This window comes from Aethalodelphis obliquidens, unplaced genomic scaffold (assembly GCF_003676395.1).
Source record: "Aethalodelphis obliquidens isolate GAN/ISIS:26980383/991018 unplaced genomic scaffold, ASM367639v1 scaffold2, whole genome shotgun sequence".
Lineage (NCBI taxonomy): Eukaryota > Metazoa > Chordata > Mammalia > Artiodactyla > Delphinidae > Aethalodelphis > Aethalodelphis obliquidens.
The window spans coordinates 58,095,191-58,123,160 of NW_020837946.1; the positions used below are offsets into that span (position 1 = coordinate 58,095,191).

General features: G+C 37.2%; 2 protein-coding genes across 3 annotated transcripts in view; one reads left to right on the forward strand and one right to left on the reverse strand.

Annotated features, from left to right (window-relative positions):
- The window catches only part of SCRN3 (secernin 3), a 34,549-nt gene extending 31,164 nt beyond the window's left edge, over window positions 1-3,385 (reverse strand). Inside the window, exons 1-2 of one of the 2 annotated variants that reach the window (XM_027128005.1) lie at window positions 3,296-3,385; window positions 1,254-1,423 (exon numbers count right to left, since the gene is read on the reverse strand). In XM_027128005.1, the coding sequence (XP_026983806.1) occupies window positions 1,254-1,412 (159 nt within the window). In that variant the 5' untranslated portion in view covers window positions 1,413-1,423; window positions 3,296-3,385. Of the gene's footprint in view, window positions 1-1,253; window positions 1,424-3,295 lie in introns of those variants that run through there. The other variant, XM_027128011.1, reaches the window with a different exon arrangement.
- A 15-nt stretch (window positions 3,386-3,400) lies between these two features.
- Window positions 3,401-27,970, forward strand: part of CIRSR (corepressor of RBPJ and splicing regulator) — a 39,844-nt gene continuing 15,274 nt past the window's right edge. Inside the window, exons 1-7 of the mRNA XM_027128026.1 lie at window positions 3,401-3,561; window positions 7,903-7,997; window positions 13,047-13,120; window positions 13,915-13,925; window positions 14,013-14,077; window positions 14,453-14,501; window positions 19,493-19,610. Coding sequence (XP_026983827.1) covers window positions 3,490-3,561; window positions 7,903-7,997; window positions 13,047-13,120; window positions 13,915-13,925; window positions 14,013-14,077; window positions 14,453-14,501; window positions 19,493-19,610 — 484 coding nt within the window. The 5' untranslated portion in view covers window positions 3,401-3,489. The remainder of the gene's footprint in view (window positions 3,562-7,902; window positions 7,998-13,046; window positions 13,121-13,914; window positions 13,926-14,012; window positions 14,078-14,452; window positions 14,502-19,492; window positions 19,611-27,970) is intronic.

Genomic DNA, 27,970 nt, shown 5'->3' on the forward strand with positions numbered 1-27,970 from the left:
ACTAAGGAGCCTGCCTACCGCAACTAAGACCTGGTGCAACCAAATAAATAAAAAAGAATAAAAAAAAAGAAATGGACCCAAGATGAATAAATAATCTCAGCAAAAGAAAAAAACTGGCATAGTAAAGTCAGCCCTCCACACACACAGGTTCCACGTCCACAGATTCAACCAAACACAGATTGAAACTATTCAGGAAAAGAAAAAACATTCCAGAAAGTTCCAAAAAGCAAAACTTGAATTTGACATTTGCTGGCAACTATTTAGACAGCATTTACATTGTATTTACAACTATTTACATACCATTCACATTGTACTATAAATAATCTAGAGATAATTTAAAGTTTACGGGAGCATGTGCATAGGTTATATGCATTTATATGCTATTTTATATAAGGGACTTAAGCATCAAAGGATTTTGATATCCTAGGGGCTCCTGGAACCAATCCCCCACGGATGTGGAGAAACAACTGTATACATAAAATGTCTAATATTTAATATATTTTTGTATTAGAATATCAATAAAACGGAATCTAAAAACTATATAACTTAGGAATAAAAGCATAGTATGAAATTTTTCTTTAAGTTCCATGCTAAATGGATTTTTTGAATAAAAAATTTAAAGGGTCCTTTAATTGACCTGTATACTATCAAGTGACTGCATAAAGTGTATAGTGTTGATAGTGTTACCACTGGATCCAAAAACCTTTTTTGATGATAAAACTGTTACTTCCAGAGTCTGGAATGATTTTTCCTATTCTATACCAATCAGAATCCTTTTTGCCCATCAAACTCCAGCTGAAACCCCAACTCCTGGTGAAGCCTTCCTTAATTCCTAGTCTGAATTACTTGCTTCTCCACTGATGTCACAACTTGCTGCCCTTACTTAAATTTAGCATTTAAACCATCCTTTTTTACAATGCGGTTAGTTACATACACATCCTATTCCTCTACTAGACTCTAAGCTCCTGGAAGACAGAACTAGTCTTGACAGCAGGCTTTGCCCTATTCGACGTGCTTGCATATGGTAAGCATTCAAATATCTGATCAAAGAATTAACAATTCTTATTATTGTTATTTCAGCTTCCTCCAAATCATTGAAATTAAAGACCAGAAGTCTAGTTCTGATTCAAATTATTTTTCAAATTAAAATTTTTAACTTCTATAGCTTCTGCCAAATGGCTAATGATTTTTAAAAACCTGTTTATGATATTTTTAAAGAAAAATATTGCTAACAAAACGTGCATTTCACCTACCTTAAGATGTTCCTTCAGATTGTCATGAACTGCAGCAGGAAAATAAACTACCTCCTGTACTTCATCACAGGGTCTATCTGAATTTTTTCCAAAAATAATCCTGTTATTAACTGTTGCTGGAGGTAGTGCCACAAAAGTGTCACAGGAACAAGGTTCCATTTTTTTTAAAACTAAAAATCATATGGAAGATTCAAAATAAAAAGAGAAAAGCATTTTTAGTATATACAAAACGAAGAGTTTTACTTGATGACCAGGGGATATTACTGCCATATCTAACATAGGATATTCATTAAAGTTTCAAATTTCGTATCAGTAAGAAAATGACTTGGGAATGAATCTAGTACTACAAGATTTAGTAAGAAAATAGGAATGACAAGTACCTTCTTCTAGTCTATAGGTCAAATTTAGTCTCTAAGCTCTTTCTCTCCTGAAGTCTTCCTTGAATCTCCTTTCACTATTTCCATATTTGGGAACACCTGTACCTAGCTCTACTGTTATAAAGACCATATTTGTGTATATATGTCTTCTTAGTGGACAGTGAGATCCTTGAGAGCTGAGAGTATGTCTTATTAATCTTTGTATTCTCATCACTGGCACTTATGGAAAAGTCACAGTATTATATACCCAGTGTTTCCTCAAAGATGGGAAGACGGGGTCTCTTTTGAACTGGTTACAATACTAATAAGACTGAAATTTTGAAACAGACTCACTGAATCAGACAAATACAAAAACATGTCAATAAAATTCCAAATTGTTGTTATTTCCAGGAAGACGTTCACATTCAACTTGTGAATCCTGATTGTATAATTTAATATCAAGATCATGTCTTCATTTGTAATTTGGAAAATCTTAAATCCTCAATTTAGTCGAATTTGTTTGCTTCCAGAATGGCACATTGTTTTAGAGTTTCAGATTTAAATGCAATAAATGATTCATTCAAAAGAAAACAAAATGACTCAAGTAAGAAAGAAACAACTTCAGCCTGAAACACCTAAGGGTTTTTCTATTTTCCTCAATGATGGAAACAGAGCGGTCACCATTGCTTCTGTTCTTTTCCGTGTGAATTTCAACCTTTATATCCTAGATCGCCTTCTATTTGTGTTCCAAAACTAATTCCACCACTACCTAACTTTGGCAGGCTATTTAATCTCTAAGTCTCCTGCCTCATCGGTAAATATCTTGGGGGCTGTTAGGAGAATTTAATAAGACAGTGTGTAAACCGTTTTTCAGTTCTTAGAACATATCACTTAAAGCTGTTATTATTATTCATCAGAAGAGTCAATTTCTTACAAAAGGCTTATTCTTGACATCACGCTCACCCCCTCCCGCGAGAGGATTTGGTTGGTGGATCCCCTACAGCCACGTCCACTCAAAACCGTGAAGTTTCAAGAGCCATCAAGCTTCACTAGGTGATCTAAGGTAACTGCGGTTATAAGGAAAGCTAAGGAAACATGCCACCTAGTTAGTAAGACACCTAGCCCATTTAGGAGGGGCAGCCTTGAGAGCCTTTACTAACTCCTAAAATGTATTCGTCATTTAACAAATGTTTATAAATATCTTTCTGCACCAGGCCCCGTACTGGTAACAAAATAGAGTCCTCGCTCCTTTGGAGTTGACATTCTATTTTATATGTTTTAGTTCACCAAGCGGTTTCAGAAACATCACATCGTTTGATCCTCACAAACGTGCTACAGTTAGGGCAAGAATTACTACTTTAGTAACACAGATGGAAAAAGTTGGTTTAGAAAAGTTTATGCAACTCGAAATGGAGTTCACAGAGTAAAGGGTTCGGACTTCAAGCACCTCCTTGCAGAAAAGCCGCCACCCAGCCCGCACTCCTCACCCAAACTGGCTGCACCCAAACTGCAGACCGCGCCGCGGCCCGGACCCCTCCCAGGAGCCCCTCCCTGCAGCGCCCCCCCCCCCAGGAGCCCCTCCCAGCAGCCGCTCCCAGGAGCACCTCGGCGCCGTCGCGCCGCAGTTCCCGACTTCCCGCTTCCAACAACTACTATGCTCGCCCCACCCCCGTGCACGCCCCTCACCTGGCCTCCGAGGGGCCCAAAGTGAAAGGAGGAAGGGGCGAAGAGGGAGCACCACAGGCACTAATTGCCGGAAGCTGTCCCTTTTGACCCCGGAAGTTCCCTCTGCCACGGGAGGCGCAGTTCCGGTTAGGCAGCCGAGTTTGTTTACGCTGCTCTCAGATCTAGCGGCTGCGTTCCCCAGCTCAGGCGCCAAAATGGGAAAATCCTTCGCCAATTTCATGTGCAAGAAGGACTTTCATCCTGCCTCCAAATCCAACATCAAGAAAGTGAGTACGGGGAGCAGGCCCTTGGCGCCTGGGTTCCCAGGGGTTCCTGGAGGTGAGAGTGGTGGAGTCTCTGGGATCCCTGGGAAAGTCGCCTCTTCTCCATGCCTAAAGCCCTGGCGTTCTCGTCCGTTCTCCGCTGGCCCTCGTTTATTCTGTTGTACATCAGCCAGGAGGCGGGCGGCTCTGTGTGCTCTTTCGGTTTTGTCAGCTAGAATGTAAATCTTTAAGATATGAAGACCGATAACCGGCTTCCTCATAACTTCCCGCAGCAGATTCTGATGTTGACTTTTCGAATCCCAGAGATCATGGCTTCTGAGCTCTGCTGTCCTGTACAAAGAAGACTCCCTGTCTATTTAAGATAGATCTTAAAAGGGAAATAAAGCCACACCTTGCTTACTCTTTTTATCCCACTTGATCATGTACCGTCTGTCTGGTGACCTCATTGAACTTTGGCTTTTTAAATAACCACTTACAGGTCTACTATGTCCAGTAGAGAAAAACTGAGTTGAGTATTATAGTAGTGGAAAGCAGAATGGTGAGGTAGGAGGAGTATGAGCATTGAAACCAGACCTAGATTCTGTTTTTCCAGCACAGTCACTTTTAGCCCTGAGACCTTACACAAAATATTTAATGTCCCTGATCCTCAGTGTCCTAATCTATAAGTTAAGAATAATTAGTATCAGTTGCCTTGACTTGTGAAAATTGTTATGAGGACTAAATAAGATGGTGTAGATAAAGACTTTGAAATAAGTACCACCACCTAGCACTCTGCCCAACACATAGAGTGAGTGCTCAATAAAATGTTAATTGCCCCTACACACACCCTTATCCTTAGCCTGCTCCTAAAATACAGGTGGTAACAAGAGTTTCGTCCCTGGCCCACGTCTTGCTTACTCTGTATGCTTTCCCAAACAATCACAGCCAATTTTATAGTTTTAACCACCCCTTATTTACTCCTGACTCTCAAATCTACAGTGCGAGATCTTTCCCCTTAGCTGGAGGCACCTGAAGACAGCTATATACTAGACAGTTTCATCTTGATATCCTACAGGCATCTCAAACTCAGCATATTTGAAATGGAACTTACCTTTTATCCTAAATCTGCTCTTCTTTTTATACTTCCTGTTCTCATATCAGTAGGAAATACAGGTAGTAACACAACCCTTCATCCAGTCACCCAGGCCAGAGACTCAGGATTCGTCCTTTCCCATCACTCCTTTATCTTGTCAGCTAATAAATTCTATTGGTCTTACCTCTCAGATATCTGTTGAATCCATCTCTCCTCCTTGTCACTACTGCCTGTATCTTAGCTTAGACCCTCATCATCTTTCACCTAGACAGTTACATTTCCTAACTGGTTTTTCTGCTGCCAGTCTTGACCCCTCTCAAATCCATTCTCTACCCATCTAGCCATCAGAATAATTATTTTTTTATTTAGCAGTTTTATTGAGGTATAATTCACATACCATACAATCACCCATTTAAAGTGTACAATTCAGTAGTTTTCAGTATATTTATGAATTTTATCATCACCACAAAAGTTCTAAAAGATTTTCATCACGCTCCCCCAAACCCATATCTATTAACAGTCACTCCCCATTTGTCCTTAATCCTTCCCCCTCCCCAGCCCTAGTCAACCACTAATCTACTTTTTGTTTCTGTGGATTTGCCTATTCTCGACATTTCATATAAATGGAATCATGCAATATGTTATTTTTTTGTGACTGCCTTCTTTCACTTAGCATAATGTTTCAGAGTTCATGTTGTAGAATGTATCAGTATTACATTCCTTTTTATTGCTGAATAATTCCATTATATGGATATAGCACATTTTATTTATCCATCATTTGATGAATATTTGGGTGTTTCCATAGAGTAGTCATTTTAGAGCACAACTCTGATTTCTTCTAGCTCCTTATTAAAATACTACAGGATTAAGTCCAGGTAACCAGGCTCCAGTTTATTTTTCCTTCTTCATGCCTTACTGCTATTCTCCCACCATAGATTTTATACTCCGGTAAAATCAAGCTACTTAATTCCTGTTTTACACTTCTGGATCTTTGTCTGAGTTGTTCCCTCTGCTGATAATATCTTACCCTGTTTTTCCCTTGGCAAAATTTTGATCCTATTCAAAATCCTGTTTAACATGTATGAAGCTACTTGTGTAACAGGGTTATTTATTGCAGCTGAGTTTGTAATAGTAAAAGATTGGAAATTTCTTAATGCCCATCGGTACAGCAGGAGATTGGTTAAATGAATGGTGGTGTAGCCCCACAAAAGAATGATATTCTTCAGCACCCCATCCCCCAGGAAACAAGAAAGCATTTTGTTTACTGATCTGGAAATGATCTTCATGGTATAGAATTTTATTTTAGACATATTCTCTGTGTACAGCATATTGTATATATATGCTGTATATGTTACCATTTATGAAAAGAGTGACCAAAAAATGCATGTGTGTATATTATATTATGTATATTATGTGTATGTCCACGTGAACATCTTTGGAAGGATATACAAAACAGGAATAATATTGGCTACCTGTGAATATAGTTACTTCATTTAAAAAATAAAGAACTTCTAAAAACCAAAACTTGGCTATAAAGCATTGCATTATACCAGCCTTCTTCCTTGCCCCCTAGAACACTGTCTTGTTCTATTTCTTCACGTTGAACATACTCTGTTCCAAATATCAATTTTTATTGTTACTATTTTTTTCCCAGCTGAGGATTTATTGACATAAATGCAACCATATAAAAACATAAGTTATGAAAAACACAGTCACCATATACCCCCCTCCCCTGCCCTCAGCCCAGGCCCAAATATTGTTACTGTTTATTTACACAATTCCTGTCTTTTTTATTATGAAATATCTTAAACATACGGAAAAGTTAGTATGATTTTCTATTAGCAGATTCTGAGCATTTTGTAAGCAAGAATATGTTTTTTAGAATACTTTTTATTTAGAATACTTTTTATTCTAGTTCATCATAAATATTCATGTATTTAAGCTCTTGAGCAATTGAGACTAGTAAAATAACTTTGTAAAATCTAAAGCTTTAAATAAATGGTAGTTATTGTTAGAATATGTTAATCATTAGAATGTTATTATTAATGTATTATTTGACCAGGCAATGACACCTTGCATTTTTCTATTGCAACTGTTTGCATTTTGAGCTACAGTGAAAATTCCAAACATGTGCCTTTTACTGCCCATCCCAAGTGTAGACTTTTCTTCTACTATAACATTACATTGGTAATGTTATGTTGGTTATGGCATGTATATTATGTTATGAAGGCAGTGGAAGAAACTTTCAGAAACTTATACCAAAAGAAATTTCTGGTATATCTATCCCTGAAGGGTTCTCTTCTCATTGCTATTTTTGCTTTTATCTCCATATTAATCTCAGATTGTGGTGCCCATAGAAGCTTCCTATCTGAGCACTATTAAATACTGATAACTACTGTTTCGCATCTAAAATTGAATAATGGCAGTCTTGTCCCCCATCCTTCTCCCCACACTTATCTGCCTCCACCTACATTTAATAATTATAATTTTATCAGTGTAAATATTTTTCCTTGAATTTACCTTCTAAAACTTAGCTTGTTGGGAGAGAAAGTTTTGCCTTGCTGTTTATGTTGAATGGTTATCAAACATTTTGTCCTTTACTTTATAGGAGGTGGGAAGTCACTGATACCTTTTAAACCTGGAAGTAACATGATTAAATATCCTGCATAAGTTGTGTGGGCTTTTTACCGTCACCACTTCTACGATTCTGAGAATTTCACACAGGGACACATTCAGCCTGCGGTGGTGGTGCCCTTGAGCAACTGCAGGACGTCAGATGCATCTCTTTGATTCCTCTCTTGTCTCTTCCCTTTTTTCTACAACTACCTTTCATCTCCTTTCCTTTTTTTCTCCTATTTGTCTTCCATTTCTCCTCTCTTGGGGTGTCAGTGACACCCACTGGCATCCATGGGCACCATTTAACCTTACTGGTTGTGCCCTGTATGTTTTTTGGACTAGACATATTCCATGTAGAGAGATGGTTGTTCTCATCTCTGAAACAACAACAGAGGGATTGAATGCAAGAAGCATTTTTACCCCAAGTGCTCAGCGTGGTTATCAAGTTTGACATTTTTGCCTGAAAGTTTAGCTGTTTTGAATGATTATATTTAAGGACTTATATAAAAGCACAAATCAGATTTTCAACTGTTGTTTTGCGATAATGACATTATGACCAAAATAGATGATGTTGTAAACTATATACAATAGCATTTTATATTTTATTATAAAAGAGAGCAAACTTCCTACTTAAGTTTTGTACTTTACTAATTTAGGTATGGATGGCAGAACAGAAAATATCATATGATAAGAAGAAACAGGAAGAATTAATGCAACAATATCTTAAAGAACAAGAATCATATGATAATAGGTAAGAAATTCCACTATGCTGGTGTTTTTAGAATAGTCAATTGCATGAGAATATCCTTTACTGAATCATATATTAAATTAGCTTTATTGAATTGAATGCCCCAATGATAGGATTGTATTCCCTGTGAACTGTCTTTACTCTTATATTGATAGATGGGCACTTTTTCCAACCTTACCCATAATTCACATAAAATATTGATTGATGTGACTCCACATATAGTTTATAGAGAAGTCCCAACTTATACAAAACTTAGAAGAAAAATAAATGTCTATACTTGAACTACTGAGGCCTCTTACAAAGGTATTTCCTCAACATACACTGAAATGAAAAGGTGCACAGGACAGCTTCAAGAAGTAAATTGAAGTGTCTCTACTTGACCTGCATGTCATTGTTCTGTTAATGGCAGGATCAGAGCTAGAGTTCTTCATTGGTTTACTACGGTACAGTACCTGCCCTTTAGCTATTGTCATTTATGTTTGTATTTGCAGGTCTAACACTGAAGCTGATTTCTCTTGGTTAATCAAGCAAATGAATAGTGGTGCTTTAGTTAGATAGGTCATATTTTCTCTTCCACTCAGTCGTATATTTCGTCAAAACATGGAACTTAAGCGAAGTAATACTAAACTATTACTAAATACTCTCTTTAAAATATAGTATATCAAGAGCAAAATTAAAGAAATAAAATGTTTAGTTTAAGTACTTTTCTCACTAATTTATTTAATCTTATTAACTTTTATTGAGTGCCTACTTCATGTATGACAACAAATGGTATTGTAGTGGCCTATAAAATTGTGATGCATAGTTTCTCTCTACCCCCAAGAAAATTTAATAAGGGATATGTACATACATATAGTTCAAGGCTGAAGGTAATAACTGATTGAAAACACACTTTATAAAAACTGTGGCATGCTAGCATAAGAAAATAATTCCATTTGGCATAACAAGACTTCATAAAAGAGGTGACATTTAAGCTGAACTGTGAAGAATGGTAAGGATTTAGATCTTTGGTTCTCAACTAAGGGCTATTATTGCCCCTAGGAGACATGTGGCAATGTTTGGACACATTTTTTTTTAATTTAAAAAAAATATTTATTTTGGCCACATCAGGTCTCAGTTGCGGCATGCAGGATCTTCACTGTAGCATGTGGAATCTTTCGTTCCAGCGTGTGGGCTCTAGAGCATGCAGACGCGGTAGTTGCAGCTCGCCAGCTCTCTAGTTGTGGCGCGCGGGGTTTAGAGCACACAGGTTTAGTTGCCCTGTGGCATGTGGGATCTTAGTTCCCCGACCAGGGATAGAACCTGTGTCCCCTGCTTTGGAAGGCGGATTATTAATTACTGGACCTCCAGGGAAGTCCCTGGACACATTTTTTGATTGTCATAACTCAGGGGTTGGGTGATAACAGCACCTAGTGGGTAGATTCTAGGGATGCTGTAAAACAGCCTACAGTGCACTCAAAGAATGATCAAGTCCAAAATGTCAGTAGCACTACTGTTGAGAGACTGTGATTTACATATAGTAAAAGCTTATTAAAGATGATCACGGTGGGAAGATGGAGAGGATGTTCAGGAAACAGCCAATATAGTTGAGTTACACCAATGAAGAGATAGTGGAGGTGGAAATATTTGAAGCTATGCACATATCCTTAACTTTGCCCACTGATGTCAGAATTCATTGATAGATCTTGCCTGCATCAGTTATTACTGTGGTATTCTAATAGTGATTTTCTATTTCAGTCCCTATACATTGTTTAATTTGAATTCTTCTGGAAAGAGGATTTTTCCTTTTCCCTCACTTATTTATTTAATCATTTATTCCTATCAGCCTGGACTCAGATATTTATTTAATCGGTTATAATCTAATACTCTTATTTATTTTTTTGCTCAAATTGTTCCAGTTTTGGCCTTTGCCTGCTCTGTCAGCTTGACTCCTATGTCCATTTAACATGCCCCATCCTTTTTAAAAAAAAAACAAAAAAAGTTCTTCCTGGCACTACAGGATCATCAAAAATTTGTCTTTTATTTTTCCCTGCTCCAGTATTGGAGCAGTTTTATTGGTTCTTTTTATTGAAGAAAGATATTTACATACCAAGATCTGGACACTAGGTGTGTTCATTGCTTTTAGGTTTGTTTGTTTGAATTTATGAGTATATAAAAGCAAATTTATGAGTATTTGGAGTGATTTGCTACATTTTTCTTTTTTTCCTCATTCAAAAGTATTGTCCTTGATAGCCAATTCTGTTCCTTAGTACTCTGTTTTTTTCCCTTTTAAGTTTTTAACTGTCCTAGATGTTTCTTAATGTTTGTGGATATTGATCCCTATGTACATTTTTTTAAAGATGACAATCACATTTATTATTCTGACTGGACAAATAAAAGGATGCCCAAAAATCTGTACATTTCACTCAGCTTAGAGTCAACAGCAAAAAAAAAAGAATCTGTACAGGTTTTTAGTTGAAGTTAAAACAGAAATGCCAATATCATAGCTTTTCCTTTTATTTTGTATACCTGTTGAGTTTTGCACAAAATGAAATTGATATTCCAGTTTTGATTTTGTTATTTTTGTTTCAATATAAATGAAATGCTTTTTCAGGGGTGGGAATATATAAAACAAAATTTGCCATTTTTAAGTGTGCAGTTCAGTGCCGTTAATTACATTGACAGTGTTGGTACCATTACCACTGTCTATTTCCAAAATTTTTTTCATTACCCCAAATAGAAACGCTATACCCATTAAACAATAACTCCATTCCCCCTCCCTCCAGTCCCTGGTAAACACTATTCTTCTTTCTTGTCTCTATGAATTTGCCTATTCTAGGTATACCATATAAGTGGAATTACACAGTATTTGTCCTTTTGTGTCTGGCGTACTTCACTTAATATAACATGTTCAAGATTCATCCATATTGTAGCATGTATCACAGCTCATTCCTTTTTATGGCCAAATAACATTCCATTGTATGTGTATACCACAGTTGGTCTACCCATTCATCCATCAGTGGACACTTGAATTGCTTCTACCATTTGGCTGTTTTGAATAATGTTGCTATAAACATTGGCATACACATATTGTTCAGCTCCCTATTTTCAGTTCCTTTGGGTATTACCTAGGAGTAGAATTGCTGGATCATCTGGTAATTCTGTGTTTGGCTGTTGAAGAACCACGCAACAGTTTTCCATAGGGACTGTACCATTTTATATTCCCACCAACAATGCAGTTTTTCTACATCCTTGCCAACATTTGTTATTTTCCTTCTTTTTTTTTTTTTGGTAATAGGCATCCTAATGACTACAACATGATATCTCATGGTTTTAATTTACATTTCCCTAATAACTAGTGATGTTGAGCTTTTCACGTGGTCAATTTTAATTTTTTAAATGGTGTTAATTTAATATAAGATATAATTTATATACTTTAAACTATATGTTGGTTTTAAGTGTATTTATAGAATTTGGAGCCATCACCATAACTCATTTCAGAACATTTTCATCATCCGAAAAAGAAATCTTGTACCCATTAGCAGTCATTCCCCATTTCCAGACCCTGTGCCCCCTAATACCTCTCAGCTCTAAGTAACCACTAATTTATTTGTCTCTATATATTCACCTATTCTGGAAATGTCATATAAATGGGATCATACAATATGTGGTCTTTTGCGATTGGCTTCTTTCATTTAATATAATTATTTAAAATTTAAAAATTAAAAAATTTTAAATGTATTTTTAAAAACATTTTTTTCAGTGTTTTTGAAGTTCATCCATATTGTAGCATGTGTCAGTAGTTCATTCCCTTTTATTGCTGAATAATATCCCACTGTATAGAGGTAGATCCTGTCATCCTTTTGCCCTCTTCTTCTTTTACAATTCTTTGTAAACACCAGTGGGAATAAGAAGTGAGGAACTATAATCATGTAGGCTATCCTTTGTGATAGCCTTTTCCAAATAAGAGGAAATTCTGTTCACTCTTTAGCCTTCTTCTTTATAATCAGTACTTTACTTGGATCTTATGAATTAAAGCTTTAACTTGACCGTTGATTCAATTTGTAGCAGAGCTTTTTTTCTAAAAAGCACAGCATATCTCTCTAAACAGAACCCAAACAGGGAACTTTTGGTGTTAAAAAAAGAAATGATAAAAAAGAAAATGAGGGGCTTCCCTGGTGGCGCAGTGGTTAAGAATCCACCTGCCAATGCAGGGGACATGGTTTCGAACCTTGGTCTGGGAAGGTCCCACATGCCACAGAGCAACTAAGCCCGTGCACCACAACTACTGAGCCTGCACTCTAGAGCCCGTGAGCCACAACTGCTGAAGCCCGCATGCCTAGAGCCCGTGCTCCTCAACAAGAGAAGCCACAGCAGCCCCCCACTCACTGCAACTGGAGAAAGCCCGCACGCAGCAGCGAAGACCCAATGCAGCCAAAATAAATAAACAAAATAAATTTATTTAAAAAAAAAGAAAGAAAATGATTTTTAAGATGCAGCAGTCCATCATAGTAATTAACCTGTTGTAGATTATCTTTATTCTCTCTTCATTGGCCTCGCTAAAGAATTTGATTCTCTTATTGCCTTTGACTCTTTTAAGAATTAATTGGATTTGCCTTCCTAAAGAAATTCCAGAGAGACTCATTTTTCTAGAACTGTTTGATTCCTCACAATTAATGAAAAATGTTGGCACTATTTAACTTAATTCCAAATTTGTGTTGGCGTATAGGATTTCAAAGTTGTCCCTATTTCCACAGCATTTCAAAGTTTAAGAAAAGCATGTGAGGGGAAGCATGGCATTTTTTCCCTCATTTCAGTTGGGAGTGCCGGGATCTCTCAGGTAATGAGGAAGTCTCAGAATTTACAACTAGTTACTAAAGAGGCAGCACTGTTGGAATTTCCAGTCAGATATTTCAGATGTCATCTAATCAGTGGAGTAAACTTCTGGAACTTTATCTCTAATAAAAATATTTTATCCTAATTCCCTTAGGATTTAGGGGTATGGAGGGACAGTTTTTCTGTAATATTTTCCTCTTACAAAAAACTGCTAACTTTATGTCTTGTTTTATTTAGATTGCTTATGGGAGATGAACGTGTAAAGAATGGCCTTAATTTCATGTATGAGGCTCCACCAGGGGCTAAAAAAGGTACTTGGTCGTTTCCTTTTTTTAAGTCTTTGATGTGTTTACAAGTAAAGATTGAGAACTGTTATGACAGACATTGTTTAGAAGTTGCTCTTCATCTTTTAAAATTGCTATTATTTTTGTAAAATAATTTTTTAAAATACTGCAATCAATACAGTAGAATAGGGCTTCCCTGGTGGCATAGTGGTTGAGAGTCCGCCTGCCGATGCAGGGGACACTGGTTCGTGCCCCGGTCCGGGAAGATCCCACATGCCGCGGAGCGGCTAGGCCCCTGAGCCGTGGCCGCTGAGCCTGTGCATCCAGAGCCTGTGCTCCGTAACGGGAGAGGCCACAACAGTCAGAGGCCCGTGTAGTGCCAAAAAAAAAAAATACAGTAGAATAAATACTAAAAATATTTGTCTAATCTAGTAATAATTTCATGACTTGTCCTTTGGGGAGGAAAATAATCTCAACATCACCAGAATTACATTTATTCTTTTATAATTTGTGTATTTAGTCCTTCTTACTGAGTATACTTGTAAATACAAAGCATAATATTCACTGTCAATGAAAAATATAAAAGTTTAAAGACTAGAAATAAATGTGCTTATTAAACACTATTTCTTATTCACTGTTTTTTATCCTTCAGTGATTTGAATTTTATCTTATGAAAGAAAAAAAGTCAAACTAATACATTCTTACAAGTTACAATTAAATACCGTGATATCATAGTGTCGTATATGATAGCAGACTTTTATGTTGAAGTTTTTAACTTGACCTACCTTTTTTTCCTCCCATGTTTTTGATATGCAATCAAGAAAACAAAGAGGTAAAGTACTGTTTTCTATGTTTGGATTTATTTGCAATAGATTGTAATTTTATGGAAAAATTGAAAGACTTTAATGAATGTTTTTAGAAAGAAGAAACCGAAGGGGAGACTGAATACAAATTTGAATGGCAAAAAGGGGCCCCACGAGAAAAGTAAGAGCTGGTTTTCTTTTAAGATAAAATGTGTATCATTAAATTTAGATAATATCCCATCTTATGTTGCCTTTTTATTCATTAGAGAAAGCAACTAATGTGAAAAGTTATTTTTAATGATTTGTTTTATGCAACTCATTTGGTTGATTATAGTCTTTAGTTCTATTTTTATTTTTTTCATTTTTTTAAATCACAGATCATCAGACTGGATACTTAATAATGAAGTGGTGTTTGCAAATACTAAATAGATTTTATTGTTCTATTTATTTATTGAAGTCGTACATTTCATAATTTACTCAGAACTATAAAATTATTTTTAGTTTAATTATTAAATTGTTCTTAATATTGAGTTTGTACATTTTCTCTCCTTAATAGATATGCCAAAGATGACATGAACATCAGAGATCAGCCCTTTGGTATTCAGGCAAGTGACACATATTTATACTGTAAGAATAAGTTTTTTTTATAAACACTTCTTTATACTGTTGTCCAAAAGATATTTAAGCTGAAAAGGGGCTCTGTGGTTTCTATTTGTACCAGATAATAGAAGGACTAGGAGAGAAAATATTAAATGTACTAAACTGATAAAAGATAGGATTCAAAGTTTTGTAGTAAGGGTTATAATGATAATGGTCTCTGTGGTTTTCAAGGAATTTGGAGAATTAGCTCAAGGTCAAAAAAATATATAAAACTGTCTGGAACCAAAACAAACTATCATCAGAGGGCCAGGTCCTTGTTATAAATAACATTTTTTTGAACACTGCCTTACTTATTCATTTATATATTACTGCTCTATTGGCAGAGCTGAGTAGTTGCAACAGAGACCTTTGGCCCATAAACCCTATAATATTTGCTATCTGGCCCTTTACAGAAAAAGTATGCCAGCCCCTGGTTTAGGAAATTGAAACCCCAAAGGTTAATTTTTTTAAATGAGAGGATTTAACATTAAGCCATGACATCATTCTTTTTTGGTATTTTACCATTTCTTTTTGGATGACAATGTTTTATTTCCACAAAGTAACACACAAAAAGAAATAGGAGGGACTTCCCTGGTGGTCCAGTGGTTAAGAATCCTCCTTCCATGCAAGGATTCTTCAATATACGCAAATCAATCAGTGTGATACACCATATTAACAAATTGAAGGATAAAACCTATATGATAATCTCAATAGATGCAGAAAAAGCTTTAGACAAAATTCAACACCGATTTATGATAAAAACTCTCTACAAAGTAGGCATAGAGGGAACCTACCTCAACATAATAAAGGCCATATATGACAAACCCACAGCCAACATTGTTCTCAGTGGTGAAAACTGAAACCATTTCCACTAAGATCAGGAACAAGACAAGGTTGCCCACTCTCACCACTGTTATTCAACATAGCTTTGGAAGTTTTAGCCAAGAAATCAGAGAAGAAAAAGAAATAAAAGGAATCCAAATCGGAAAAGAAGAAATAAAACTGTCACAGTTTGCAGATGACATGATACTATACATAGAGAATCCTAAAGATGCTACCAGAAAACTATTAGAGCTAATCAATGAATTTGGTAAAGTAGCAGGATACAAAATTAATGCACAGAAATCTCTTGCATTCCTATACACTAACGATGAAAAATCTTAAAGAGTAATTAAGGAAACACTCCCATTTACCATTGCAATAAAAAGAATAAAATACCTAGGAATAAACCTACCTAAGGAGACAAAAGACCCATATGCAGAAAACTATAAGACACTGATGAAAGAAATTAAAGATGATACAAACAGATGGAGAGATATACTATGTTCTTGGATTGGAAGAATCAACATTGTGAAAATGACTCTACTACCCAAAGCGGTCTACAAATTCAGTGCAATCCCTATCAAACTACCAATGGCGTTTTTCACAGAAATAGAACAAAAAATTTCACAATTTGTATGGAAACAAAAAGACCCCAAATAGCCAAAGCAATCTTGAGAAAGAAAAATGGAGCTGGAGGAATCAGGCTTCCTGACTTCAGACTATATGACAAAGCTACAGTAATCAAGACAGTATGGTACTGGCACAAAAACAGAAATATCGATCAATGGAACAGGATAGAAAGCCCAGAGATAAACCCATGCACCTATGTTCACCTTATCTTTGGTAAAGGAGGCAAGAACATACAGTGGAGAAAAGACAGCCTCTTCAATAAGTGGTGCTGGGAAAACTGGACTGCTCCATGTAAAAGAATGAAATTAGAACACTTCCTAACACCATACACAAAAATAAGCTCGAAATGGATTAAAGACCTAAATGTAAGGCCAGACACTATAAAACTCTTAGAAGAAAACATAGGCAGGACACTCTATGACATAAATCACAGCAAGATCCTTTTTGACCCACCTCCAAGAGAAATGGAAATAAAAACAAAAATAAACAAATGGGACCTAATGAAACTTAAAAGCTTTTGCACAGCAAAGGAAACCATAAACAAGACGAGAAGATAACCCTCAGAATGGGAGAAAATATTTGCAAATGAAGCAACTGACAAAGGATTAATCTCCAAACTTTACAAGCAGGTCATGCAGCTCAGTATCAGAAAAACCAACAACCCAATCCAAAAATGGGCAGAAGACCTAAACAGACACTTCTCCAAAGAAGATATTTAGATTGCCAACAAACACATGAAAGAATGCTCAACATCATTAATCATTAGAGAAATGCAAATCAAAACTACAATGAGATATCATCTCACACCAGTCAGAATGGCCATCATCAAAAAATCTACAAACAATAAATGCTGGAGAGGGTGTGGAGAAAAGGGAACACTCTTGTACTGCTGGTGGGAATGTGAATTGGTACAGCCACTATGGAGAAAAGTATGGAGGTTCCTTAAAAAACTACAAATAGAACTACCATATGACCCAGCAATCCCACTACTGGGCATATACCCTGAGAAAACCATAATTCAAAAAGAGTCATGTACCAAAATGTTTATTGCAGCTCTATGTACAGTAGCCCGGAGATGGAAACAACCTAAGTGTCCATCATCAGATAAATGGATAAAGAAGATGTGGCACATATATACAATGGATATTACTCAGCCATAAAAAGAAACGAAATTGAGCTATTTGTAATGAGGTGGATAGACCTAGAGTCTGTCATACAGAGTGAAGTAAGTCAGAAAGAGAAAGACAAATAACGTATGCTAACACATGTATATGGAATCTAAAAAAAAAAAAAATGTCACGAAGAACCTAGGGGTGAGATGGGAATAAAGACGCAGACCTACTAGAGAATGGACTTGAGGATACAGGGAGGGGGAAGGGTAAGCTGGGACAAAGTGAGAGAGTGGCGTGGACATATATACACTACCAAACGTAAAATAGATAGCTAGTGGGAAGCAGCCACATAGCACAGGGAGATCAGCTTGGTGGTTTGTGATCACCTAGAGGGCTGAGATACGGAGGGTGGGAGGGAGGGAGACGCAAGAGGGAAGAGATATTGGTACATGTATATGTATAACTGATTCACTTTGTTATAAAGCAGAAAGTAACACACCATTGTAAAGCAATTATACTGCAATAAAGATGTTTAAAAAAGAAAAAAAAAACCCACTTCCTAACACCATACACAAAAATAAGCTCAAAATGGATTAAAGACCTAAATGTAAGGCTAGACACTATAAAACTCGTAGAGGAAAACATAGAACACTCTATGACATAAATCACAGCAAGATCCTTTTTGACCCACCTTCTAGAGAAATGGAAATAAAAACAAAAATAAACAAATGGGACCTAATGAAACAAACTTTTGCACAGCAAAGGAAACCGTAAACAAGATGAAAAGACAACCCTCAGAATGGGAGAAAATATTTGCAAACAAAGCAGCTGACAAAGGATTAATCTCCAAAATATACAAGCAGCTCACGCAGCTCAATATCAAAAAAACCAACAACCCAATCCAAAAATGGGCAGAAGACCTAAATAGACATTTCTCCAAAGAAGACATATAGATGGCCAAGAAGCCCATGAAAAGCTGCTCAACATCACTAATGATTAGAGAAATGCAAATCAAAACTACAATGAGGTATCACCTCACACCAGTTAGAATGGGCATCATCAGAAAACCTACAAACAACAAATGCTGGAGAGGGTGTGGAGAAAAGGGAACCCTCTTGCACTGTTGGTGGGAATGTAAATTGATAACAGCACTGTGAAGAACAGTGTGGAGGTTCCTTAAAGAACTAAAAATAGAACTACCATATGACCCAGCAATCCCACTACTGGGCATATACCCTGAGAAAACCATAATTTAAAAACAGCCATGTACCACAGTGTTCATGGTGGCACTATTTACAATAGCCAGGACATGGAAGCAACCTAAGTGTCCATCGACAGATGAATGGATAAAGAAGATGCGGCACATATATACAATGGAATATTACTCAGCCATAAAAAGAAACGAAATTGAGTTATTTGTAGTGAGGCGGATGGACCTAGAGTATGTCATACAGAGTGAAGTAAGGCGGAAAGAGAAAAATAGATACCGTATGCTAACACGTATATATGGAATCTAAAAAAAAAAAAATGGTTCTGGTGAATCTGGGGCAGGACCGGAGTAAAGACGCAGACGTAGAGAATTGACTTGAGGACATGGGGAGGAGGAAGGGTAAACTGGGACGAAGTGAGAGAGGGGCATTGACATATATATACTACCAAATGTAAAATAGATAGCTAGTGGGAAGCAGCTACATAGCACAGGGATGTCAGCTCTCTGCTTTGTGACCACCTAGAAGGGTGGGATAGGGAGGGTGGGAGGGAGATGCAAGAGGGAGGGGATATGGGGATATATGTATACATATTGCTGATTCACTTTGTTATACAGCAGAAACTAACACAACATTGTAAAGCAATTATACTCCAGTAAAGATGTCAAAAAAAAAAGAATCCACCTTCCAATGCAGGGGACAGGGGTTCGATCCCTGGTTGGGCAACTAAGATCCCACATGCTGCTGGGCAAGTAAGCCCATGCACTCTAGAGCCCGCGTGCCACAACTAGAGAGCCCACACACCGCAACTACTGAGCCCGTACGCCACAACTGGAGAGAAGCCCGCGTGCTGCAAAGAAGGGCCTGCCCACCGCAATGAAAGATCGTGCATGCCGCAAGGGAGATCCCATGTGCTGCAACTAAAACATGATGCAACCAAATAAGTAAATAAATACTTTTAGAAAAAATAAATAGGATTCAGCTTAGCTTTTAGGCATAATTTATGATAAAAGATTTTAGTGTTTGAATTACATTACCAAATATAGTTGTAGAGTCTCTTTCCCTGGAGATCTTTTAAAAACAAGACTAATTTAACTTAAACTCTGCTAAGGAGCGGGGAGTTGAACATTGGTTAGATTATTAGTATTTTAGTAACCAAAATAATTAACGTTTACTATTTCTCAGGTTCGAAATGTGAGGTGCATTAAATGTCACAAATGGGGTCATGTCAATACAGATCGAGAATGTCCTTTGTTTGGTCTTTCTGGAATTAACGCAAGTTCAGTTCCCACTGATGGCTCAGGTAGGCACTAGACATAATTTATTTGTTTGTTTTAGAATTTATAAGAGGGCCAACAAGGGAAGCTAAAATAACTTTTTTTTTTTGTCTCTCTGGGTATTGGTTTGATTTGGTTTGGTTTGGTTTTTGGGGATTAGGTTATATTCCCAAAATGTGGTGGTCAACAGGAAACTCTGATCATATGTTTTGAATTTGAAATACTGTATATTAGAATTTAATTTTTTTAGCCAAGGGCCCTGTGAAATTGATTTTAAGAGTAACAGATGTATTAAACATAGTTTATCAGGTTGGTAACCTAAAAATAGAAGGAAGAAATGGCTATTTCTCATATTCATGTCCTTCCGAGTTGTAGAACTGGGCTGGACAAAAGCCTCAACAATTGTATTTTTTGTTTCCGAGATAAAATCAAAATTGAGTTTTAAAAGATGTTAGATATATTAAAATTAATTTCTACTTGAAAGTTATTTACCTTCCTGCATGTTATTGTCTACTTAAGAAAAATTGGTCTAATTTGGTTTGGATCATTTGGGTTCTTCTTATAAAAAGATACTAAAACTGAGAACTTTTAAGTTAAATTTATCAGTGCCTTGTTAGTATGTTGTTGAGACAGCCAACACTAATCCAACAGTAACTCATAGTGAATCATAATAGCAATAACCTGCTTAACCCTGTAACCTTAAGTCATTTCACCTTTATGAGTTTCAGTTCTTCATTTTAAAATAAGGATGATAATATAACTCGAGATTTTCAGAATTTTTTAAGCAGCTATAGAACCTTTTTTTAATTTTTTAAAATAAATCCTACACGTAATCCCAGTGTATAGAACATATGAAGGCAGAGCTGCTGTATTGAAGCAAACGTTCTGGGCGTGAAGCCCCAACCTCTCAGCTAATCTAGGCCTGTGATGCACCTCTTCAGGCTCCCTGAGGCTTCCACTGCCACTTCTGAGCCCAGCGTTCACCCTCAATCAGCATATGACCTTCAGCCCTCTTCTATAGCTAGACATTGGGCTTTCTTCCAGCAAGCCAGATGCAGGCTGTAGGATTCAAGATGCCAGTTCTCGTATTAGGAGTTTAGGAATTTGATCCATTATCAGGTTTGACACTCTCATTAATGGTGTTACGAATGTCAGGATGGCTAGAGGAAGTACAGACAGAATATTGCAACTGATTTTTTTAAAATCCTCATTGCTCTTTTAAAAAGTTTAAAAACCAACATCTTAGGTAAAGGGAAAACTGCTCAGTAGTGAGAAAATAGCCATACAGACCTTGGTCTGGCAAGCTCTGACAAAAGAACATCCTGTTGATGCCTAAGTGCAGGTACTCTTAAAACCCACATACTATGCTCCCTCTCCCGTGCCCTCACTCAGCTGATGAAAGATGGGAGAGAAGCTCCCAAAGAAATAAAGCCCCAAAGAAAATGAGGGCAAAGTAGGATGAAGAACCCACTGGCGCAAATATCTCTGACCACTTATTTTGGTAGTCACAGGGATCTGTTGTTATGTTTGAAAGGTATATTCTGTTTGCTGGAAGGGGTTGCATCTTTCTTCATTCTTTCTCCATCCTTGTGGTGTTCTTCCAGCTACATGACCCCTGTGTTGGCTAGGGGCAGGCAGTGGCAGTTGCCGTCTTTGTTCCTCAGCCTTGTCTTACTTTGATTCTGCTTGGAGAGAATGAGTAGGATAGACTCCAGGATACTAGGAGACTAGGATGTAGACTATACATAGACTAGGATAGCCCTTTATTTGGTAACTAACAGACCTGCTTTCTCTTGAATCTGTATTAGAAAGTCTACTAACAGCAACAAAAAGAACGAGTGCTAAAGGTTTAAAAGAAAAACACATACAGTGTTGGAGCAAGTATGATAAAATGAACATTTTAATCCACTATTGATAAATTGGAGCAGCCTTTCTGAAGAGTTATTTGATGATATGTATCAAAAGCCTTAAGAACATGCATATCGTTTTACTGGAAATTCAACGTTCAGGAATTTATAGTAAGAAAGTGATAAGGTAGATGCTCAAAGGTTAATAGTAGTAAAGATTAGAAATAACCCTAAATGTCTGTCAATAAGGTGTTGGTAAAATAAACTCACTCATTTATTCAACAATCACGTATGGAGTGCTCACTCTGTGCCAGCCATTTTTCTAGGCTCTTGGAACACAGTAGCAAGACAGAAGAGGTTCTTACTTTCATTCTATTGGGAATGACACAAAATAAACTAATAAATAAGAAAGTACTAGGTATTTATAAATTCTGTGATTAAAATTACATTGGACACTGTGATAAGAACTAAATGGGGAATAACTAGATGAGGTGGTCAGGAAGGGCCCCTCTGAGGAAGTGATGTTAGGCTGAGACCTAGATGACAGAAAAATGCAACCATGCAGGATCTGGGAGAAGAGCTTTTGGTATCTCAGGCAAAAGGAACAAGCTTCCACACAGAAGGAACCGTAAGTTCAGACTCTGGAGGTGCGGAGGTACGTAGATGCCTGATTTGGAACCCCTGCTCTCTACTTAGTAGCCATGTGACCTTAAGCAAGCTGCCTAACTGCTCTGTGCCTCAGTTTGCGGTGTCTGTAAAATAGGTATTATACTAGTACCTACCTCATAAGGTTGTTAAGAGAACTAAATGAGTTAATACATGTGTAGTGCTTAGAATAGCGCCGGGCACATACACTTTATTGATGTATTTTTTTACATATATAAGTTTATTTTATTTATTTATTTTTGGCTGCATTGGGTCTTCGTTGCTGCGCATGGGCTTTCTCTAGTTGTGGCAAGGGGGGGCTACTCTTTGTTGCAGTGTGCAGGCTTCTCATTGCAGTGGCTTCTCTTGGTGCAGAGCACGGGCTCTAGGTGCGCGCGGGCTTCAGTAGTTGTGGCTCGCGGGCTCTAGAGCACAGACTCAGTAGTTGTGGCTCATGGGCTTAGTTGCTCTATGGCATGTGGGATCTTCCTGGACCAGGGACTGAACCTGTGTCCTCTGCATTGGCAGGCGGATTCTTAGCCACTGTGCCACCAGGGAAGCCCTATTGGTGTATTTTTAAAAAATTAATTATGGGGACTTCCTTGGCGGTCCAGTGGTTAAGACTCCACGCTTCCACTGCAGGGGGCACAGGTTTAATCCCTGGTTAGGGAACTAAGATCCTGCATGATGCGCAGCGTGGCCAAAAAATTTTTTCTAATTTTTAAAATAAATTAATTATGGAATTAATTGGAATACCAATATAGCCAAAATGGAATACCATATAGCCATTAGATATAGATATATGAATCAAGCTATTGATCTATATTGACAAGCTATTGACACATGAGGGTATACCAGGATATATCAAGTAAAGAAAAAAAAATTAAGAAGCAGTATTTTAAATTTCTTAAATCCTGTGTCTTACTTTTCTAAGAATACCTCAAAGCACTGAACTCTATGATAAGATTATGGTAAAAATAGATCAGTAACTTTCACCATCTGTGATACCACATAAGATGATGAAAGTTACTGATCTATTTCTGATGCACTGTCAGCGTTGAGAACCATCAGCTTCAGCTGTATGTAAGAACAACGGAAGATTTGGGAAACAGGACCTTGTTTTTTTGTTTAAATTATGTTTTACTAATATTACACAGTCATAAATTTATCCTACAGAAATAATCATCGATACGTCCCAAGATTTTTGTCGTAAAGCATTGTGTATAATAGTAAGACAGGTAGAGAACCTAAATATCTAATAAAAGGATGTAAGTGAATAATTATGGGATATTGCCACAGGGGAATACTATACTATGCAGCCATTAAAAATGACAGGAAGATTTCTTAATGAATGGATGTTGTTTACAACATTTGGTCAAATAAACATTATAAAACAAGGTAATTACATGGATTCCATTCATGTTTCTCTTTATATGTTTAGGTAAACATATAGAGAGATACTTTTAGAAAAATAAAAATGCCTGGAAGGAGATACACTAAAATATTAACAGTGGTTATACATTTATAGTTTTTAAAGGAATATTAGAGGAATTAAAACTTATACATAGAAATAAATTATTTAAAATCGTTTTGCTCACTTAATACCTTTTAAAGTTTGACCTGAATTTAGCGATACCACTTAACTAACATTATTAGAAACTCCTAAAAGTTTCTCAAAACCAAATCAAAAATACTCTACTGTATCAAATAGGAAAGCAAATAATGATGTTATATTCAAAATTTGAATGCAATGAATAATAAACTGGCCAATTTCCTAATCCACTTGCTGATTCAAGCTAAAAACTTTTCATTTAAAAAAATCACCTATTGAATAATGTCTCACCAGTGAATAGAGATTATTTTTGCAATAAGGCAATTTCAGTGGATACGGTTATCGTGGGATAATCACACCCCTGGGGTACAGCCTTGTGCCTGTAATCTCCCAGGAGTGTAATTATTTCATGATAACTGCACCCCCTGGTGTTACATTATTTCTATTATGAAATTCTTAGTACATAAAGTAACTTACTTTGATCACTGGAAACTGCAAGGTGCTGTTAGAACATTCCAGCTGTGAGGTTTACAGAGACGAGCTATAAGATTTACTTCTCCTTTACAAAGTTAAATTAGGCAATCAAAATGCTTCTTTTGGCTAAGCTGGTTTAGAATATCTTTTCTACTGATAAGATCATCTTAACTTTATAAGTTTTTGTCCACTCTAGATATATCAAAATTATATATAAAACTTATAAGCTTCAGTGGTGACTGAATTTTTATAAAATATTTTTATATTACAACATAACTAAATGCCTGACCCACCAGCCTTTTGTTTATACTCTGTAGCCCTTACTCTTCGTTGTTGTTGTTGTTGTTGATGTTCTCTATTGTATTTTATTCTCTATTTCATAAATTTTCACCCCAATATCTATTATTCCTTTTTTTCTTTTTGCTTTGGTTTTAGTTTGCTTCTTAAGGTTAAGATTAGGTTATTGTTTTTGTTTTTTTGAAATAAATTTATTCATTTATCCTTGGCTGCGTTGGGTCCTCACCGCTGCGCATGGGCCTTCTCCAGTTGCGGTGAGTGGGGGCTACTCTTTGTTGTGGTGCGCAGGCTTCTCATTGTGGTGGCCTCTTCCACTGCGGAGCACGGGCTCTAGGCACGTGGGCTTCAGTAGTTGCAGCACACGGGCTCTAGTTGTGGCTTGCAGGTTCCAGGGCGCAGGCTCAGCAGTTGTGGCGCACAGGCTTAGCTGCTCCGTGGCATGTGGGATCCTCCCAGACCAGGGCTCGAACCCGTGTCCCCTGCATTGGCAGGCAGATTCTCAACCACTGCACCACCAGGGAAGCCCAGCCCTTACTCTTATCATTGCCTCTTACCTTCTGTTACTTACTCATGTTTTTAATGTATATTGAAATTAAACATCATTTTTTAAATCCACAGTGGGGGTTTTCAACAAGGCAAGTGGGTTTTTTTGGTTTTGTTTTGTTTTGTTCGGCTTTAGTAGATTTAATGGTCACAGATATCTGTATGTCTACTACTTAATCTTTTTGTTTGTTTTGTTTCAGTCTTATTTGTGTTTTTTCTTAAAAGACTTTTTTAAGAGCAATTTTAGGTTCATAGCAAAATTGAGAGAAAAGCACAGAGAGTTCCCATATACCACCTGCCTCCACAAATACATAGCCTCCCCCATTATCAGCATCCCCCATCAGAGTGGTACATTTGTTATAGTTGATGAACCTACATTGACACATCATTATCACCCAAAGTCCATAGTTTACCTTAGGGCTCACCCTTGGTGTTGTACGTTCCATGGGTTTGGACAAAGGTATAATGGCATGTATCCACCATTATAGTATCATTCAGAGTAGTTTCACTGCCCTAAAAAATCATCTGTGCTCAGCGTATCCATCCCCCGCTCCCCTCTAACCCCTAACAACCACTGATCTTTTTACTGTCTCCGTAGTTTCACCTTTTCCTGAAGGTCATACAGTTGGAATCTATAGTATGTGGCCTTTTCAGATTGGCTTCTTTCACTTAGTAATATGCACTTAAGGTTCCTCCATGTCTCTTCATGGCTTGATAGTGTATTTGTTTGTAGTGCTGAATAATAGCATATTGTCTGGATGTACCAGTTTATTGATCCATTCACCTGCTGAAGGACATCTTCGTTGCTTCCATGTTTTGGCAGTTACGAATAAAGCTGCTATAAACATCTATGTGCAGGTTTTTGGAATGTGATTGCTGGATCACGTGGTAAGAGTATATTAGTTTTATAAGAAACTGCCAAACTGATCCAAGGTAGTTGCACCATTTTACATTCCCACCAACAATGAATGAGAGTTCCTGTAGCTCCACAGCCTCACCAGCATTTGGCATTGTCCGTGTTAGGAATTTTGGTCATTCTAGTAGGTATGTAGTGGTATCTCATTGTTCTATTTTTCATTTCCCTGATGACATGTTATGCAGCACATCTATTCATATGCTTATTTGCCATCTGTATATCTTCTTGGAGAGGTATCTGTTAGGCCTTTGGCCCATTTTTTTAAACTGGGCTATTTGCTTTCTTATTGTTGAGTTTTAAGAATTCTTTATATATTTGTGGTATCAGTCCTTTATCAGATATGTCTTCTGCAAATATTTTCTCCAAGTCTGTGGCTTGTCTTTTCATTTCCTTGAGCAAGTGTTTTTAATAGCTTTATTGAGTTATAATTTACATACAATACAGTTCATCCATTTGAAGTATACAATTCAATGGCTTTGAATTTGTATATTCACAGAGTTGTACATCCATTACCACAGTCAATTTTAGAACATTTTCATTTCCTCAAAATGAAACGCCACACCTCTCAGTTCTTATCCCCAGTCTCCCCCAGTCTTAGGCAATGAAAAATTTCACACTTTAACACAAAATCTCCTTGCCTCTCCCTACCCCAAACACGTAGCTTCAGTGTCCTCTCTCCACGGGTCTGGACATGTCATCTTCCTTACCTATTGATGTACACCAATATGCACAGAGTATTGTTAATGAGGGAAACTCATCCAGGCTGTCCAGAGTTTTTATTAGGGTTTAATTACATGGGCATGATTCATTGAATAATTGGCCATGTGGTTGAACTCAATCTCTCGTCCCTTTCCCTTCCCCCAGAGGTCAGGCTGATATGTGGCTCAAAGCTCCAACTCTTTAATCACATGGTTAGCCTTTCTGGTGTGGCCAGCCCCATCCTGAGTCATCTCCTTGGCAAAACCTATCTAGGGGCTCACCATGAATAACAAAGACACTCCTATCACTCAAGAAAACTGATATTTAGAGGCTCCCTTCCACGAATTGGGGACAGAGTTCTTTATTATACAACAGTTGTATTTTCATTTTCATTTAGTTCAAAATATTAAGTTTCTCTTGAGACTTCTTCTATCTGAGTGTTATTTAGGAGTGTGTTTATTTAATCTCCAAATATCTGGGGATTTTCTGGCTATCATTCTGTTATTCGTTTCTAGTTTAATTCCATTTTGGTCTGAGAGCATTCTTTGTATGATTTCTATTCTTTTAGTATTAAGGTATATGCTAAGGTTATGGCTCAGCATGTGGTCTTGGTGACTGTTCCATATGACAGGGGTCCCCAACCCCTGGGCCGTGGACCAGTACCGGTCCGCAGCCTGTTAGGAACTGGGCCACACGGCAGGAGGTGAGTGGTGGGTGAGCAAGCGAAGCTTCATCTGCTGCTCCCCATTGCTCCCCATCACTCGCATTACCGCCTGAACCATACCATCCCACCCCCCACCCCCCGTCCGTGTTAAAATTGTCTTCCATGAAACTGGTCCCTGGTGCCAGAAAGGTTGGGGACTGCTGCCATATGAGCTTAAGTATGTGTATTCTGCTATTGTTAGCTGAAGTACTCAATAAATAACAACTAGATCAGGTTGATAGATGGTGCTGTTCAACTATATCCTGCTGGATCTGTCCATTTCTGAGAGAGGAGCACTGAAGTCTCCAACTGTAGTTGGGGATTTGTCTATTTCTAAAAACACTTCTGTTAGTTTTGGCCTCACATATTTTAATGCTCTGTTGTTAGGTGCATATACATTTGGGATTGTTATGTCTTGGAGAATGAGCTCCTTTTTCATTATGTAATTGTCTTTCTTTATCCTTGATAAATTTCCTTGTTCTGAAATCTGCTTTATCTGAAAATAATGTAATACTCCAACTTTATTTTATTAGTGTTAGCATGGTATATCTTTCTCCATATCTTTCCTTTAATCTCTCTCTCTGTGTCTTTATATTTAACTTGGGTTTCTGTAGACAACACAGAGTCAGATCTTTTTTTATCTATTATTGACATAATTGGATTAAAATCTGCCATATTTATAATTGTTTTCTATTTGTTGCCCTTGTTCT